The sequence below is a fragment of the Bubalus kerabau genome, chromosome X (assembly GCF_029407905.1).
Source record: "Bubalus kerabau isolate K-KA32 ecotype Philippines breed swamp buffalo chromosome X, PCC_UOA_SB_1v2, whole genome shotgun sequence".
In the NCBI taxonomy this organism is placed as follows: Eukaryota; Metazoa; Chordata; class Mammalia; order Artiodactyla; family Bovidae; genus Bubalus; species Bubalus kerabau.
Window position 1 is genome coordinate 5,877,375 of NC_073647.1, and position 18,171 is coordinate 5,895,545.

Sequence of the window (18,171 nt, forward strand, 5' to 3'; positions counted from 1 at the left end):
TTCTGGTTTCTAAAAGCTGAGTAAACATAAAGCAGTGACTTATTAAGTAAAGGCAAACTGATGCCATAGTAGAAGCTGGCAAGATGGAAATGAAGCAGCAGCTCAAGGATATCATCCAGACAAATTCTGGTTCTTATAGAACAAGAGTGGTGAACCATGATTTGGTCTTCTTTGTGGGCAAAATAAAAGCATGGTGCTAGTGAAGGCAGAAACAAATATCATTCATCCACTTTCAAAATTCCCAAAAGATTAAGTATCAAAAGTTTAATTTCTCAAAAGTAATAGCTATTTTGTAAAGTTAATAAACACACTTAGCTTCATACTTGAGTGATGTTGATATTTATTGACATCAATGCAAAACAAGCTAAGTTGCTATTTAACAGGAACAAATATTGGTGCAGTTTCCTTCCTGGAGAGGGTAGGCACTCAGCTCATGAGACCTAAAGTCAAACAAAGACTGGATTGTCAAGAACCAACTAAGGGTTAAACTTTACAAATACAAAAATTGCTAAAGGCAAAAGGAGATGTTTAAAAAAATTTTTTTACACTAATCTCACGTAAGCAAACAAAGAACTAAACTGAAAGTGAAAGTTGCTGAGTTGTGTCCGACTCTTTGCAACCCCATGGACTACATAGTCCATGGAATTCTCCAGGCCAGAATACTGGAGTGGGTAGCTGTTCCCAAACTAATCCTAAAACTTTAGGACATAAGATATCGACATGACATGACTATTTAAATTTCTGCATAAGTGAAAATGTGTTATATCCTTCACTGTACTTGTATTACAATTACATGCTTCTTGCTTCTACACTACACAAAGTCAACAGTTATCACCAACAATGACTATAACTAGATCTGAAAGAGACTTCACAGTGACTCTGCTCCATTGAAATTTTAAGAAAATTCAATCCAGGATTAACAAAACCTTTTGATTTTAAAGCCAGTTCTATCTTCTTCTCGTGTCATACCTAAATAAGTCCTCTCATGATATTTCTTGCCTGCAAACTGCAACGCATGTCCTCTCCCCCTCAGCTTTGTCTGACACTTTAAATTTGTAGGAACTGCATAAAAAATGAAAATTGTACTTCCAATCTGAACCTGCAATCGGGTTCCTGCTTTAACGCAAAACATACTCCTCTGCAGTGTACCCCACCAGCACAGCGACCCCCTTTCTCTCTCTCTCTATTCCTTTGCCCTGAAGGCACTTCTGGATTGCTTAATTCGTGCTCTTTGGCTGCCTAGACAGTCAGGACACCTGAGGCCATTTGGACCTATCACTCCTCGCTTCCTTCTTTTCTATGGCTAATACCACTTTCCTGCTTTTTTTCTATGGCTGAATCTCCAGACTTGGTGCTGTCATCAGTGGGACAGAGTCGATTTCGGCTTCGAGCTCCTGGCTGGTAAAGCTGCATCGCCGGGCGATCCTAAAGTAAAATGAAATGCTCATGTTACAAAACTGCTACTAAGCATGTCCAGGGGATAATATATACCAATGAGAGACCACATGAGATCAAAATTTGAGGGCACAGTACATAACAGTAAGTGTCGATGGTTATTTGGCTTCAAACTGCCTGCTTCCTTTCCCCTACCTACAAAGAAAAACAACTATTTCGCAACTATTAATTTTTATAAATAAAAAACAACTATTTATAAGCAATAGTTATCAAGTATTATTTTATCTGCCCAGAGTAAATTTTGATACGTTTACTGCCTAATTTTCTTTACTATCTCAAGATGAACTGAATCAGCTTGAATAGTTTTTACTTAGAAACCGTGGTTGTTGTCGCTCTCTCCTCCCCATCAGTAAATGGATTTTAAAATGCACCATCTAAGAAAATTTTAGGAGTGAAAACAATAATAAAGAACGCCAATTCTTAATAATGCAAAGTCCCTGAAGTTATGAGCTCAAACACTAGTAACTTAGCACAAATATGACTCTCTCTTAATTCAGATTTGACAAGGTGACAACCCAGCTTGAGACTCTCGAGGTAACACTTTAGATCTCAGGTTCCTAAATAGGCCTCAATATCATCACCAGGTACCTCTCAGTTCAACTAATGTGTTTGGTTTATCACAATATGGCCCTGGAAAACTTAAATGTATAGGCCTTTTTTTCTAATTCAACAAAAGACAACATGAGCCTTCCCTGTCCTTTCTCCCTGACATATGAAAGAGCCTTAAAGCATTATTCTTAAGTGAGTAATTCCAGCAAAACATTTCACTGTTTTAACAAGATGAAACGTTAAAACAGATGAGACCGCCACATAGTATTTAGAGAAATGGATGATGGGGCTCCCAGTGTGCAAAGATGGGACAAGTTAAACGTCAACAAGGGCAATAACTGATAATAACAAGTTGGAGTTCACCAAGTATTTCTAAATCCACAAGTTATACAACGTCATTAGGAGAAAGGCTGATAAAAAATTTTATAATATATGGATCAGGCTTACAATACCTGAGCTAATTGATCAGCTCTTTTTCCAACTTTTTATCTCAAAAAATTTTAAATCTATAGAAATGTTGCCAAACTTGTACAATGAATACCTAATACCCTTCTCCTAGATTCATGATGATTAACATTTTGTCATATATGCCTTTTCTGTCTCTAGTGTGTATGCAGGCACACACATATATAGATACATTATTATTTTTGCAGAACCACTGGAGAATAAGTGCAGACATCAAGACCCTTCATCACTACATATTTCAGCTTGTGTATCCTCAGAGCAAGGACATCCTACCACATAACCATAATACCATTATTATTGATCATATGATTCTTTATTGGTAATATTTCAGCTTGTGTATCCTAAGAGCAAGAACATCTTATCACATAACCATAGTACCATTACTATTGGTCAATCTTAACATCACAATAAACGGATACCAAGACACTGTATGCTTCCTGATAACGATGCAGTAGGAACTGCACACCACCACCTATCAAGTATTCTTGCCAACAATTGAGTCTGAATATATTAAGGCCTCTAAATGAGGGGGCCACCCACATCTTCCTGTGAAGTTTGGCTCTCAGCCATGCTTATTCTTTTACATGCTATCTATGCCTACTTTCCTACAAAGCTTACTGGTTTTGACAGAAACCACATGGCCCACAAATTATTTTTGGGCCTAAAATATTTACCATCTGGCCCTTGAACGAAAAAAATTTTCTGACCCTGCTCTAGATATGACTACTGGTTTTCAAGGAAACATAGAAGGTAGAGGAACATGTTCAATGTTACCACAGGGATATAATTAGCTACTCTGGACTATTAGACGCTCTATAGGGCAAAATGGTTTCTGCAACAAAGAAATGGTAGAAAACGAAAGGACGAAGAATTATTTAGATTAAAAGAGACTTAAGGGAACATTTCAAACAAATACAATTTGTGGACCTTGTTTAGAGCCTATACAAAAGATGTTAATGAAAAGAGATGTTAATGAGCAATTGGGAAAATCTGTACACTGGGTAGACAGGGTGCTAAGGAGTTACTGTCAGAAATTCTTCTGTCTGGTGTGAAAATGCTATTAGGGTTATTTTATTAAGAAAAAGAATACTAGGGTTATTTTATTAAGAAAAAACCCTGGCAATCCAATGGCTAAGACTCCACACTCCCGCTGTAGAGGGCATGGGTTTCATCCCTGGTTGGGGAACTAAGATCCCGTATCCCATATGCCTCACAGTGTGACCAAACTTTTTTTTTAAAAAGTCTTTACTCTTAATACTGACATATTTAAAGAAGAAATTATCTGTCTAGGTTTTGTTTGAAAATCATCCCATAGGAGCAAGATGGGGTAGAGTAGAAAGAAGATTGGCCATAAGGTGATAATTGCCAAAGCTGGGTGATAAGTACATCCTACTACTCCTCTGTTCCCTTTACTTTTGTGTATGTTTGAAAAGTACTGCTGCTGCTGCTGCTAAATTGCTTCAGTCGTGTCCAACTCTGTGCAACCCCATAGACGGCAGCCCACGAGGCTCCCCTGTCCCTGGGATTCTCCAGGCAAGAACACTGGAGTGGGTTGCCATTTCCTCCTCCAATGCATGAAAGTGAAAAGTGAAAGTGAAGTCGCTCAGTCATATCCGACTCATAGTGACCCCATGGACTGCAGCCTACCAGGCTCCTCTGTCCATGGGATTTTCCAGGCAAGAGTACTGGAGTGGGTTGCCATTGGCTTCTCCGTTGAAAAGTACACACAAACTTTAATAAAAAGGACCCCAACAAGACTGAAAAAAGGTACAGATAAAGTCCCCCTAAAATTCTGTTAACAATGAGTTAGCCCTCTCCTTTATACTTGCAGGAAAAGACAAAGAAAATCCTCATGAAAAGAAGTTTAATGAAATGCAGCACCTTGTTTCTTATGCGATCTCTCTTAACCACTTCTTCTTTCTTTTCAGTTTTTTCTGAGCTGCCTACTGGCTCTGTACTTTCAGGCTTCTTTCCTTTATCCCGAAGTGTTTCTTTCTCCTTCTTCATTTCTTCTTCCTTTCTCTTGAAAGCCTTCTCTTTCTCATAGCGCTCCTTCTGCCTGCGGCGCTCTTCTTCCTGCCGCTTCAGCCTCTCTCTCTCCCGCAGGATGCGCTCTTGGTCTCGATCATAATCCCGCTCCCTCTCCCTGTATTCTCTGCCACTCTCATCTTCAGGTCTGCACGAAAAACAAATCTGAGAATGCACCCTTGAAGCTCTTCTAATCACAAAGGCAGGAATACTCTGATCCTGCCTTGGCCACTACAATGAGGTTGAACTTTCGGAGCAGCATTAAAAAAAAAATACTAGTATTTTGAAAAGCAATTTGGGAAAAAACACCCAAAAGTCATTCAACCAGATTAAGATACTAAAATACTTGAAACCTGTCCTCCTCATCCCCAAACCCCTCATAAAACCCAGTATCTTGATTCACGTACAAGTCCAGAATGCAGCAGTAAAACTAGCAGCCAGAAACAGGTCGAAAACAAATGTACCCAAGAGCCCTCGACTACCGACCTCTTAGGCTTTTCATCTTTAAATTCACCCTCAGAACGCTTGGGCAATGTACAACTTTGCCCACTGGCTCTTTCATCACTCAGATTCTCTTTGTCCAATTTCTTGAGCTTTTCTCTTTTGTCCAATTCTTTTTCATCTCCTTTTTCTGGCTTCTTGAGCAGCTTTAAAGAGAACAAACTTAGGTTTATTTTGAAGGATGGGATTGTCTTCTGATTCTCGCAAAGAAAACAATATACTAAATATTTTCAATTCAGGCTACTGAAGGCCCCGTCTCTGCAGTACTCAAACGTTCAGGTGAACAAATAGTGCACAAAGAGCAGTGATTTGCTAAAAGGGTGCTATTACTGTGAAAGTGTTATGCACTCCAGTGAAGTGGTTTAATCACTTTGTGGCAATAGGATCAAGACTCCTTTGGCTTTAAATGGGTCAACCTTTGAGCAGACCAACGCTTACTTTCAAGTATGCCTTCTGTAGCAAGCCAGCATGTCGGTATAACTTGATAGGAAAATATGGTACAAATTTAAAATGCTAGCCAGGTCATTATTGCTGGACTATTTTTACACAGTTATTAGAATAACAAATACCTTGTCACCAAAGGAGAGATCCATTGCAGGAATAATTTTGCCTTGAGTCTGAGAGTAGCTACATACTCATGATGGTACAATCATACTATCATTAGAGATGAAAAGCAAGAATTATTTGGCATTTGATTTAAAAATCCAAATATCTCATACAACAGAACTGTGAAGTTCCATCTCTACTGAATAGGAACTCTGTTCAATGTCATATGTATATATGACAGAATGCAATTCTAAAAAAAGTGGTTTATAAAGTTCAAATTGCTAACAGAAAGTTTCTTTCTCATGCTGCTTCTACAAATCTCTCTAGAATATACCCCCAAGTGTTGGATATTCAGAGAGATTTTTAGGAATTTCAAGTCTCAGAGTGAAGGCATCATACAGAGTTTCATCTCATTGTGAAGGCATCACACAAGCCACGAAGCTAAAGGCAAAGCACCACGCATGAGACTTAAGCATGAAGTATTTCAGCACACAGACAGCCACTGAAAACAGTGAGTCCAGAGTGGACACTATGAAGGCACCAGTGCAAAGTGAGGATAACATGTGCAGGTTTCATTGCAAGTGTTCTTATTTCTCTAATGAACATCTTCGTCAGGAGCCAAGATGTTCATTACTCTAATAAGACTATTAACGAATGTCTCTAGCATAGCCAGCTTGACCTTCTGCCTTGCTGACAGAAATAGCAAGTCAGGTTGCTTGAAGCAGGGCGGACACAGAGATCGATAGAAGGAATTAAGATGAGAACCTCCCCACCCTGCCACCGCCAAGCCCCTTATCACCAATGAGTCCTGGAGAGCCTCGGGGCGCCCTAGCGACTTGACCGGCTGAATTCTGAGGAGGTAAAAGGAGACTTGGCCATCATCTCTGTGAGATTTTCTCTGCCATACTATGTACAAGTACTTCCCTGGGCAGTTTGCTGGAGCACAGGCTGCCCAAGCCAGGCCCCTGGAAGGGAAGCAGCTAGGCTGGGGTCTTTCCACAGGTTTTCCTCTTCCTACATGCAGTGTGTTAATCAGAATCTGCTGCTCACAGATTCCCAGGTAGACCCAAGAAGGTAACATGGGGAATCATGTGAGAGGGGAGAGGATGTATATTCCAAATACTCCCACAAGGCAGCCAGGTATGAGAGGTGTATAAAGGAAGAGGAGAGAAAGAGCTCTTAAGGCATGGCTGTCCTCTCACTGCACACTGTTGAAGCTTCTGGGTATACAGCAGAGCATCAGGAAATCATCTGGGTTTCTTTCTAAATCAGGAATTTAAAACGGTTCAGCTTTTAAGACTCAAGTCAGCCTGAGGGCATTTTCTACAGGTAACACTACCACCACCACCAAAAGGACTTATTAACTAAGACCTGTGTGTGTGTGACATGATACTAGGTGCTCTGTATCATGTACTTGGTCCTTACATTTTTCTGATTCACAGCTTGTAACAGAAACCTGTGTACCTGAAGACAGTGGAAAACAAACAGATGAGGCAACTTCATGTATCAAATATGAAGGAAAAGCTGAATAAAACCCATAATTCATGCCAGCCAGCCCTAAGCCCTTATATATGAAGAAGTGAGAGAATAATAATCCAAAATTGAACATTTTCAATGATTATAAATAACACTGCACTGAAGAAATCCCATGTAAACTACTTAATCTTTTAAATTATCTTAAATTACGAGTAATACATGAATATTATAGCAAAGATTCACTCCCTCCCAAAAAAGACAAAAACAAAACTAAACCAGTTTACACCAATACAAGATGCATGCATATTTGAAGAAGTAGATATAGTACATGCAATTTTCAGCAACATGCAGTCAGTTTACCTTATGTTCATACCTTAATCTTTGGTTCATCCTTTAATTTGTCCCTTTCTGGAACTCTGTCTATCTTCTTTAGCTTTTCTATATCTTTCCGTTTTCGTTTCTCTTCTTCTTTCCACTTTCTCCTCTCTTCTTCTCTTTGTCTTTTTCTTTCTATTTCTCGCCGCCTCCTTTCTTCTCTCTTTTCTTCTCTCATCCTCTGCAAAGAAACATCAACAGAGCCTTCAGACAAGATAATTATCACCAAAAACATAGTTCAGAAAGTACGGAACATAGTTCAGAAAGTACAGTGGGCACCCACTTAACTGTATCATCTTTCCTTCCCACTTTCCACTTCCTTAACCCCCTCCCGAGTCCATTCAGAATATGAGAGAGAAAAAGACCACAGCCTGCTCATATCAGTCTCCCACTGCTGCCTTGCTACAGTATCCAAAGGCTTTCAGGAAATCAAGAGTGCCTCTGGAACAAGCTAAGGAACCCCTAGTTCTGCAGAGTGAATCTATGGTCCAACAACCAGAGTGAAGGAGCAGGCCAGAGAGTGAGGCCAATGAGCCAAATATTTAAAGAACAGTGGTAGAGAAAGCAGCTATCCCTACTGTATGATCCCAGTGCTGTTAAATTTACAGAATGCGAACCAATGAAATAGAAGTATGGTGAGAACCAGAAAAACAAAAGGTTTACCTGCTTGTTTTTCAGGAAGCTCAAAAGTGGAGTTGTCTTTTTAGCTACACAAATGTAAACAGATTATTAATAATACTTAATCGAACCCTAGAAAGGAGTCCATTTTCTGACATTCCCTGCCAACCACCCGAGGTGGGAAAACTATACCCCTCAAACAATAAGTTCACAACTATCTTATTGGAAAGAAGTTTTACAATAGTCTACTTAAATTCTGAAGGTTTAAAATATTAAAAGTTAAGAAATTTAAATTAAAACAATAAAACAATTTTTAAAAAGAGCAATTCCTGGTGTCAATGAAAATAAAGTGCAAAGGACATTCTCTTGTTTTACAGATGGGAGTATAAATCTGTTCAACCAGGAAGAAACTGGGATAAGGGGCTAAAAATATCTAATACTTTTGACCCCATAATTCCACTTCTGGGAATTTATTCTATGGAAATTATCAGAGGTAGGCTTATACTATGAAAGTGAAAGTCGCTCAGTCATGTCTGACTCTTTGCAACCCCATGGACTATACAGTCCATGGAATTCTCCAGGCCAGAATACTGGAGAGGGTAGCCTTTCCCTTCTCCAGGGGATCTTCCCAACCCAGGGATCAACCCCAGGTCTCCAGCATTGCAGGTGGATTCTTTACCAGCTGAGCCACCAGGGAAGCATCCATTAAAAAAACCAAGTTTTAAAAGAAGATTTAATTCATTTTTCAATATTCTGAACAATGCTATCTAATCTTATAGCTAGCTTTTTGAAAAGCATACTTCCTTTGGAGAAATTCCTAGGAGTGGAAATCCTGGGCAGGTTCGAGGCTATGCTTATGTTTAGAGCTGATACAGTAGTGACAACTTAATACCAAAACCAACATCCAAGCTAGAATTTCTCAAGAGGTTTCCAATTCTGCAGTAACTAATTTCATTTTTTTTTTTTTTATATTTTCAAGTCAAATTTTTTTTTTTTTTACGAATATGAACTTATTAGTAGAAAACACCAACTAATCTTCAAAGACTCATTAACATCTTAAGGTCCCATATAGCTCTTCAAATTTTTATACTAACATTTGTGTGGCACTAAATAAGTCAGAGGGGGCTTCCCAGGTGGCTCTACTGGTAAAGAACCCGCCTGCCAATGCAAGAGATGTAAGAGACCCGGGTTCTATCCCTGGGTGGGGAAGATCCCCTGGAGGGCATGACAACCCATTCCAATATTCTTGCCTGGAGAATCCCATGGACAGAGGAGCCTGGCAGGCTATAGTCCATGTGGTCGCAAAGAGTTGGACACGACTGAAGTGACTCAGCACGCATGCAAATAAGTCAGAGAATATTTCCCATCTTATAGATAGATTCTTATAATCCCGTGAGTCAGCTATTATCTGTACTTTATAGTAGAATGAACAGAGTCTCAGAGAAGTTAGTGCCTTTCCTATGGTCACATAACTAGCAAATGATGGAAGTGGGAGTCTGACAGGTCTTCTGATGAAAAAACCATAACACTTTATTCCTTTTGCCCACTTACCTATTAGTTCTCTATTTTTTGCTTCTATTTCCTCTAGCAGTGTCTCTGGAGTAGACGTCATTTTCTCATTATCCGCAGCATAGCTCTCCAAAAATTTTCTATATTCTGGATCTAAATAATTATTTAAGTAAATAGAAAATATAGCAGACCTTAAATATAATAAGAAATATTATCCAGGATATTTACTTATCAAAGAAGATAATTTTCTGCTTCATGGAAGATTGAAAATAAACCCAACTATACCCGTAAGATAGACTATATGGGGCTTTGTTGGTCACTTACTCTGAGAACTCCTGTTAGATATACTGACAGAGTCAGGCAAAGTGAGATACCATGCATTGTAACACAACCTCCAGGGATGTTAAGTAGTTTGGTTTTAAAAACCACCACTCCTATTAATCCAGAGTCATACTTATGGGAGAACTGCAAGCTATAGCTATGGGACCCTCAGAGAGTATCATGTGGAGCATGTAAGCAGTTCCTGCATGGGTACACCTCACTTTAATGAAACTCAGAATATGAAAATTGGGTGTTCCAAACAGATAAATGAGGGGGGATGTCCTAGATGTGGCACTAGAGGTGATGGTAATATCTGGAATTCTTTCCTAGATGCCTCCGACATCAGAAAGGGAAGCACATCTGAGTCATTATATTGTATGTGGAGAATGCACTGTGGAGCATGTTACTTGATCTAGTCTTCAACATCTGAATCTATGATATAGTCAATAAGCAGCTGTGTGTTGAGTCTTGCCTGTGTTTTCTTTATAAAATACACATTATAGTAATAAATAATAATGGAAACCAAACTAGGTGATTCTGAAATACCAATCTGATATAAAATATTGTGGCTAAGTCCTTAACCAACACAACCACATTACAGAGATCTCAAAACCTGGATCCAGTTTACCATAAATGGCAATTATTTGTTTTTTAGTTCCAGTATTTCAGTTCAATGTAATCACCATGTGTGCAGTTAACTGCATATTCAAAGCCTAGAAACAGGATTAGCTACTTCTGTTACTTTATGTTGTTACTCAAGTACAGAAATTTTTCCATCACAGTTCTCAATGATAACTCTTCCTCTTTACACAAATGGAAACCAAAAGTCAAATAAATAATCATAAGAATGGTAAGGGGCCTTAAGGAGTTGTACTTTGAAACACCTGACTTTTTCCATTGTCTTCTAATGAATATACCTAAGGTGATTTACTACTCAACAGTCAACAATATATTGTTTAATGGTGAAGGAATGAAAAGCCATTAGCCAATAACTAGAGGAAACCCATCTCCATTCTAACAAGCAAAACTTTCATCAGTGAATTACATTTCTCAAGAACTTTATTTCATATGTTTTCTTAATTTAAAAGATTGGAGTCCACTCAATTCCCACAAAGCTAATATATTCTTTTAAAACTCTATGGTCCTACTATATAGCACAGGGAACTCTATTCAGTATTTGGTAATAATCCATATGGGAAAAGAATCTGAAAAAGAATGGATATATGTATAACTGAATCACTTTAACACAACATTGTAAATCAATTATTAATCGAAGATTAAATTAAAAAAACACATGGCATTAGCACATTAAGTAACTAGAGCTATACTATACCATCATCGATAGTTCCAACTTTAGTATCTCTTTTCTTAGTCTTCTTTTTTGCAGCTTTTTGAAAAGGTGCAAATTCTACGATGGCAGGATATTCCTGACCTGTTTAGAAAAAATAGCACACTTGCTAAAAGAAAGAAAATGTCAAAAATGGATACAAGACACTCAACCTCCTGCTCTCTAGGCTTCCTTTGATGACAGTGATCTGAATAGGGTCTCCCAAAAGGCATAAATCTCATTGGCACAACTAAAATCAACATGATACCAAAGCAGTCCCCAATTCATACTGAAAAAAACAACAAAAATATATGGGAGGGAATTAAAATATTCATTTAAATTCAACCTTTAAACTCTGATATTGTGATATGTGGGGGGGAAAATCTACAAACTAATTTTCATTTAAAAAATATATCAAAGGGAATCCTTGGTGGTCCAGTGGTTAATACTTGGCACTTTCACTTCAGGGGTCCAGACTGGATTCCTGGTGGGGGAACTAAGATCCTGCAAACTGCATGGCACAGCCAAAAAGCAAACAAACAAAAAACAAAACAAGATCACAATACTGACTATACAGGGGTATAAATATGTCAAAAGTCACCAAATGCACATGTAAAATGGATGTATTTTAAAATGAAAATTATACCTTAATTGATTTTTTTACAAAACCAGAAATCTCTATAGTAAGTAAGGCTAGAGATAGAAGGTAGGTTAGTGCTTGTCTAGAGATGGGGTGTAACAACTAATGGGTACGTGGTGTGATGAATGTGTTCTAAAATTAGATTGTAGTGATAGCTGCACAACTTTGTGAATACACTAAAAAACACTGAGCTGTAATTCTTTAAAAGGGTGAATTTTATGGCATGTGCATTATATCTCAGTAAAGCTGTTATTAAAAAATACAGCAGGAGACACCAAAAGCACAGGCAACAAAAGTGAAAAACAGATAAACTGTGCTGCATCAAAATCAAGAACTTCTGTGCATCTAGGGACAGAATCAACAGAGTGAAAAGGAAGCCTAAAGAACTGGAGAAAATATTTTCAAATCATATATCTGATAAGGGGTCAATATACAGAATATGTAAAGAACTGTAACTCAACAACAACAAAACCCCAAATAATCTGATTTTAAAATGTTCAAAGGACTTGAATAGGCATTTCTCCAGAGATGATATATAAATGGCCAATAAGCAAATGAAAAGATGCTGTGTGCTTAAGAATGTGAAGAGATTAAAATATTACCTCACTAATCATTAGGGGAATGCAAATCAAAACCACTATGCAATATCACCTTATACCTGTCAGAATGATTACTATTAAAGGGGGAAAAAAACCCAGAAAATCGAAAGTATTGGCCAGGACATGGAGAAATTAGAACCCTCAGGCATTATTGGTGGGAATATAAAATGGTGCAGCCACTATGGCAAACAGTATGGTGGTTCCTCAAAGAATTAAAAATAGAATTACCACATGACCCAGCAATTCCACTTTGGGGTATATATTCAAAAGAAGTGAAAGCAGAATCTTGAACAGATGTTTGTACATTTCCAGCAGCAGCATTCACAATAGCCAAATGTCTCTCAAAGGATGAACGGATAAAGAAAATGAAGTATATACATACAGTGGAAAAGGAAATTCTGACACATGCTACAACATGGATTAACCTTGAGGACATTATCCTAATTGAAATAAGCCAGTCACTAAAAGTCAAATACTATTATTCCATTTATATGAGACACCTAGAATGGTCAACTTAATAAGAATAGTGGTTCAGAGAGGCAGAATGTATTAACAGCTGTCAGAGGCTGGGGGGAGGGAGAAATGGGGAGTTGTTTAATGGGCAGAGTTTCAGTCTTACAAGATGAAGAAGTTCTAGAGATTAGTTGCAGAACAATGTGAATGTAGTCAGCACTACTGAACTGCACACTTAAAAATGGTTAAGATGATAAATTTTATTTATGTGTATTTTACCACAATTTTTAATGTCAAAAAACAAAAAAAAGCAATGAGACAATGATACATACTATAACATGGATGAACCTTGAAAACATACTAAGTAAAAGAGGTAGTCACAAAAGGCCATATATTATATGATTTAGTTCATATGAAATTTTCAGAATAAGGAAATCCATAGTTAGTAGATTAGCCGTTGCCAGGGGCTGGGGGAGAGGAGAATGGGAGATAACTGCTAATGAATACAGGATTCTTTTTGAAGTGATGAAAACATTCTGGAATTACCCAGTGGTGATAGTTATAAAACTTTGTGAATATACTAAAAACCACTGAATTTTATGGTATGAGTTATATCTCAATAATAATTTTTTTAAAAACCTAAGCGATTACTGGAAAAATACATCAAATGCTTGCTATAGAATAATGTCATACAAGGTATAAAATACCATCTTTACACCTTCGGTGTGTAAACATAAGCCAGGATAAATTACTAGAACTGACCATTAGATATCACAAAGCAATTCTATAAGTTTAGAGAGAGTGCTTGTCTAAGCATTAGGTGATGAGCACATGTGAAAGTATTACTAAGTCTAACGTCCTCAGTCTAGATGAACAAGATATTAAAAAGCAATAAATTGACAAAATCCATCACTTGTTTAAATGTAAGGGATAAAGAGAGGAAAAAGTTAAACACAACTCAGATTTTCAGGAAATCACTTGCTATCTACTGGAATAAACTTGTGGAGCAGAAAAGTAGCTGGTTTGGGGGGATTAATAAAAACTGGACAAACATAGAAGCAGTTCTTCAACTTTTACTGGCATATTCCCTGACAAAGATTTCATTTTTTACCAACTCTGAAGTAATACAGAAAAAATATAATCTAACAAAAACACACATCATTCAATATTGCAAAGCCAAAAGAAAAGTAGCAAACAGTTTGAACATTCTCTGGCTAAATGTTGCAAGCAACAGATAATAAAATGAGGGTTAATGCAGAAGTTTTTCTTCCCTATAAACTCCTGGATAGGAAGTAGGAAATCATCAAGCTCAATGGTTTAATTACATACAATTTAGAATGTTAAACAGTACTCCAACTGGCAACTATTGACATAAAGGATCTGAATTAAATAAGTATTGGTCCTTGAAGCAAGATGAGAAGTAAATATTTAAAACTTGTCATACAAGTTTAAAGAGTCACTTGTCAGTATCACTTAAAACTAGTAAATACTCAAGACAACAGATCACCTAAAACAGGGCAAAAGAACTGTCACAGGAGGAGAAAACAGTGGCATTTTCCTTCGGTTGACAAACTACAGAAATAATAGGTTAATACAAATACTTGTAAAAAGTCATTATCTATTTATAAGGCTGCCATAAGCTTATCAAATGCGTAAAACTCTAAATGTTGCTCATCTTATCACTCAGGATTTTAGAAACACTATGAAGGCATCAAGAGAACAGGGATACATTGTCTTAAACATACAAATGACAAACTCCCCTTCAGTTAAAAGGACTCACCTTTATTGTCAAGGAATACATAACCATCAAAACGATCCCTGAACAAAATAATGTCCTCTTGGTTTTTAAAGTTGATGTATGCTCTTGCATACATATGAGGATACAAACTGCAGGGAGGAAAGCAATTATGTGAATGTGCTTGCAGGTGTCTGGCTGAATTACAAGTATGCATATATTAAAAAGGCTCAAAAATCAAACAGAAATCATGAGTAGGATTAAAAAAAAGAATGGAAGAAACCTTTTTTCATTTACCCCTCCCTCTTATTTTACCTAGTATCATTAGAAAAAAACTCAAAATAATCATGCTCAGGCATAGGCTGAAGATGTTCCTGAAGCTGCTCCTTGGTCAAAGTGGGCGGTAATCTCCGAATTACCACCTTAAGAAATGAATAAGGAAAATAAAATTAGTACAAATCAATTTTCTGTCATACCTGAACCACTGTCCCTGAAGAAAGTTGGCCTTTAAAAGATGAGATCATTTCTAAAAACCCAAGAGAATGTTCAGAACGCTCAGAATGATTAGTCAAACGTAACAGTAACACGGCACCCCACTCCAGTACTCTTGCCTGGAAAATCCCACGGACGGAGGAGCCTGTAGGGCTGCAGTCCATGGGGTCGCTAAAAGTCGGACACGACTGAGCGACTTCACTTTCACTTTTCACTTTTCTGCATTGGAGAAGGAAATGGCAACCCACTCCAGCGTTCTTGCCTGGAGAATCCCAGGGACGGGGGAGCCTGGTGGGCTGCCGTCTATGGGGTCGCACAGAGTCGGACACGACTGATGTGACTTAGCAGCAGCAGCAGCAACAGTAACACAGCTTGGTCAAACAGTAACATAGTTTAAAAAAAAAAAAAAAAAAACTCTCGGAAACGAGAATTGCCTGGAGCAAGGAAATCTTAGGTTCTGTTAACCCGAAGCCCCAGTTTACTAGGTGTTCGCCTCATTTTCTGTCACCCATTTTTCAGTAGTGGTAAGAAATTTGTAAACCATCCCTGGTCTTTTGTGGATGCCAGGAATTCTTGATTGATAAAGTCCTTATTCAGTCAGCATAAAGAATTAAAAATTCTAAGAAATATCCCCAATTCCCTCATTGCTCCCCAAACAGAATGTACCCAATTTGGCCCAAGACCATTAATAGCCGCCACCCACCCATTCCCTCAACTAACCTCTGTTAATATTCCTATCACGTACTACTCCCGCTGGTGATAGTACCTTCCTGTTTAATATTCCCCCTCAATTCCTCATCCTTTTCGCTATCGCCCCCCCACCCCATCATCATCTCACGGCTCTGACCTAAACCCTTCTAGTCAGGGAATCCCCCCGCCCTCCCTCACTCCCATCCCGGGGCTCTGCCGGGAAGGGGACCCCCATTTTGGGAGAGTGGATGAGACAGGGTGATGCGATTTTCACTCAAGTGAAGAAACAGAGGAAGAGACTGGGAGAGGAAGAGGGCAGCCCCATTCCCAACCATCTTTCTCGGGTGGTGGAACCGTCCCGCCCTCTCCTGGGCCAACAGCCGGCCAGACACCTTGCTCAACGCCTCTTTCTTCTCCTTGTTCCGATCCTGCTTATCTTCCCCTTTGGTGCTGTCTCCCGAAGCCCCACCGCCGCTGCCTGTAGCACCTGGGGGAGTCAAGAGGGTTACTCGCTTCTCCTTAGGCCTATGCTCCTTCTCCTCCTTCATGGCCACAGCTTCGCTCCTCACCGCGGTAGCTCGGCCTAAACGCCGCTACGCCGGGCACCTACCCCTCCCGGCCGGCTCGGGGCAAAGCTCCGCCCCCAACAAGCTCTCCTAGTGATAAGCCGACCCCAACGCTCCATTGGGCCCCTCCAGGATCTCGCGAGACTTCAGGGCATCCGGCTTCCTTCGCTGGAAAGGTTGTAACACCTGGTCTTAGCTTCCCTCCCGCGGAATCCCCGCATCGCCCAATCCCCTCGCGGCCCAGACTCCCGCGGGGCAGTTCATTAGCATATCCGCCATCTTGGATAGGACGAGTATTTCACGGACTACAAATCCCGGCATCCAAAGCGGTTACCCTCTTCTGGCTGAGTTCTGGAGTCGTTGTATTTCAGGTTCCCTATTTGTAACTAAATGGAATCTTTAATCTTGAAAGGTTAATGTTTTTCAGATCAAAAGATACATTCTGCGGGCTTCGGTTTCCAGAGATTAAAACCAATGTTATCCAAAGTTTACCTCACTGAGGGAACGACTTGTATTTTCTATTATTGGTTGTAAAGTGAGCTTTCAGAACCTTTAGAATTTCTTTTCCTTATATTTTTTAGGATTCACAGACACTTAATGCACAAAACACTGACATTTAAAGGAGCATTATGACCAAATGTGTGAGACTTGTTTTCACCACTCTTTTTAAAAGTAATAGGAATATATCATGGTACTGATGCCCTGTAGGTAGGAGAAAATAAAATCCAACTCACTTTAGATAGGATTGACCTCCTTCCCGCTGTAAAAAAAGGCTAGTTATGCATTATTTATAATATCTCCAAACTGGAACAACCCAAATGTCTGTCAACCCACTAATGCATAAACGAAATGTGGCAATCCATAGAATGAAATACTACTTAATTAAAAATGAACCCATACATCCATCCACATTAATGAATCTCAAAATGATCATGCTGAGTGAAAGAAACAGAATACAAAGAGTACATGCTGTATGATCTCATTGATACGAAATTCCAGACAAGGTAAAACTAGTGAGAGAAAATTCGTAAAGAGATGGGAATGCCAGACCACCTGACCTGCCTCCTGAGAAATCTGTATGCAGGTCAGGAAGCAACAATTAGAACTGGACTGGAACAACAGACTGGTTCCAAATCAGGAAAAGAGTAGTCAAGGCTGTATATTGTCACCCTGCTTATTTAACTTATATGAAAAGTACATCATGAGAAACACTGGGCTGGATGAAGCACAAGCTGGAACAAGATTGCTGGCATAAATATCAATAACCTCAGATATGCAGATGACACAACCCTTATGCCAGAAAGCAAAGAAGGAGCCTCTTGATTGATGAAAGTGAAAGAGGAGAGTGAAAAAGTTGGCTTAAAACTCAACATTCAGAAAACTAAGATCATGGCATCTGGTCCCATCACTTCATGGAAAATAGATGGGGAAGCAATGGAAACAGTGACAGACTTTATTTTTGGGTGCTCCAGAATCACTGCAGATGGTGACTACAGCCATGAAATTAAAAGACACTTGCTCCTTGGAAGAAAAGCTATGACCAACCTAGACAGCATATTAAAAAGCAGAGACATTACTTTGCCCACAAAGGTCCATCTAGTCAAGGCTATGGTTTTTCCAGTAGTCATGTGTGGATATGAGAGTTGGACTATAGAGAAAGCTGAGCTCCGAAGAATTGATGCTTTTCAACTGTGGTGTTGGAGAAGATTCTTGAGAGTCCCTTGGACTGCAAGGAGATCCAACCAGTCCATCCTAAAGGAAATCAGTCCTGAATACTCACTGGAAGGACTGATGCTGAAGCTGAAACTCCAATACTTTGGCCACCT

At 39.0% G+C, this 18,171-nt stretch overlaps 1 protein-coding gene across 5 annotated transcripts; it reads right to left on the reverse strand.

Moving 5' to 3' along the window:
* Positions 1 to 323: 323 nt before the first annotated feature.
* Positions 324 to 16,537, reverse strand: UPF3B (UPF3B regulator of nonsense mediated mRNA decay). 5 transcript variants are annotated; one of them, XM_055564372.1, is made up of 12 exons: positions 16,172 to 16,383; positions 14,913 to 15,019; positions 14,643 to 14,749; positions 11,177 to 11,275; positions 9,565 to 9,675; positions 8,059 to 8,102; positions 7,394 to 7,576; positions 6,970 to 7,008; positions 4,984 to 5,144; positions 4,351 to 4,645; positions 1,317 to 1,425; positions 324 to 439 (listed from the first exon to the last, which is right to left on the reverse strand). In XM_055564372.1, exons 1-12 carry the CDS (start codon positions 16,325 to 16,327, stop codon positions 432 to 434), a joined length of 1,419 nt encoding a protein of 472 aa, XP_055420347.1. In that variant the 5' UTR covers positions 16,328 to 16,383; the 3' UTR covers positions 324 to 431. The 5 variants fall into 5 exon arrangements, with proteins under 5 accessions (XP_055420347.1, XP_055420349.1, XP_055420346.1 ...); XM_055564374.1 differs by lacking the exon at positions 16,172 to 16,383 and adding an exon at positions 16,390 to 16,537 and having other exon boundaries at positions 324 to 1,425; XM_055564371.1 differs by having other exon boundaries at positions 324 to 1,425.
* Between the last annotated feature and the right edge of the window lie 1,634 nt (positions 16,538 to 18,171).

What these genes read in the sequence shown, in the direction of transcription:
- UPF3B (XM_055564371.1), bottom strand. Translation starts at nt 16,327, where the DNA reads ATGAAGGAGGAGAAGGAGCATAGGCCTAAGGAGAAGCGAGTAACCCTC. An exon ending in AAAAAATAGAGAACTAATAG is followed by an intron (nt 8,103 to 9,564) that starts GTAAGTGGGCAA and finishes ACATTTGTGTAG; the next exon opens with CTAAAAAGACAACTCCACTT. An exon ending in AGGATGAACCAAAGATTAAG is followed by an intron (nt 7,009 to 7,393) that starts GTATGAACATAA and finishes CACTGTCTTCAG; the next exon opens with GTACACAGGTTTCTGTTACA.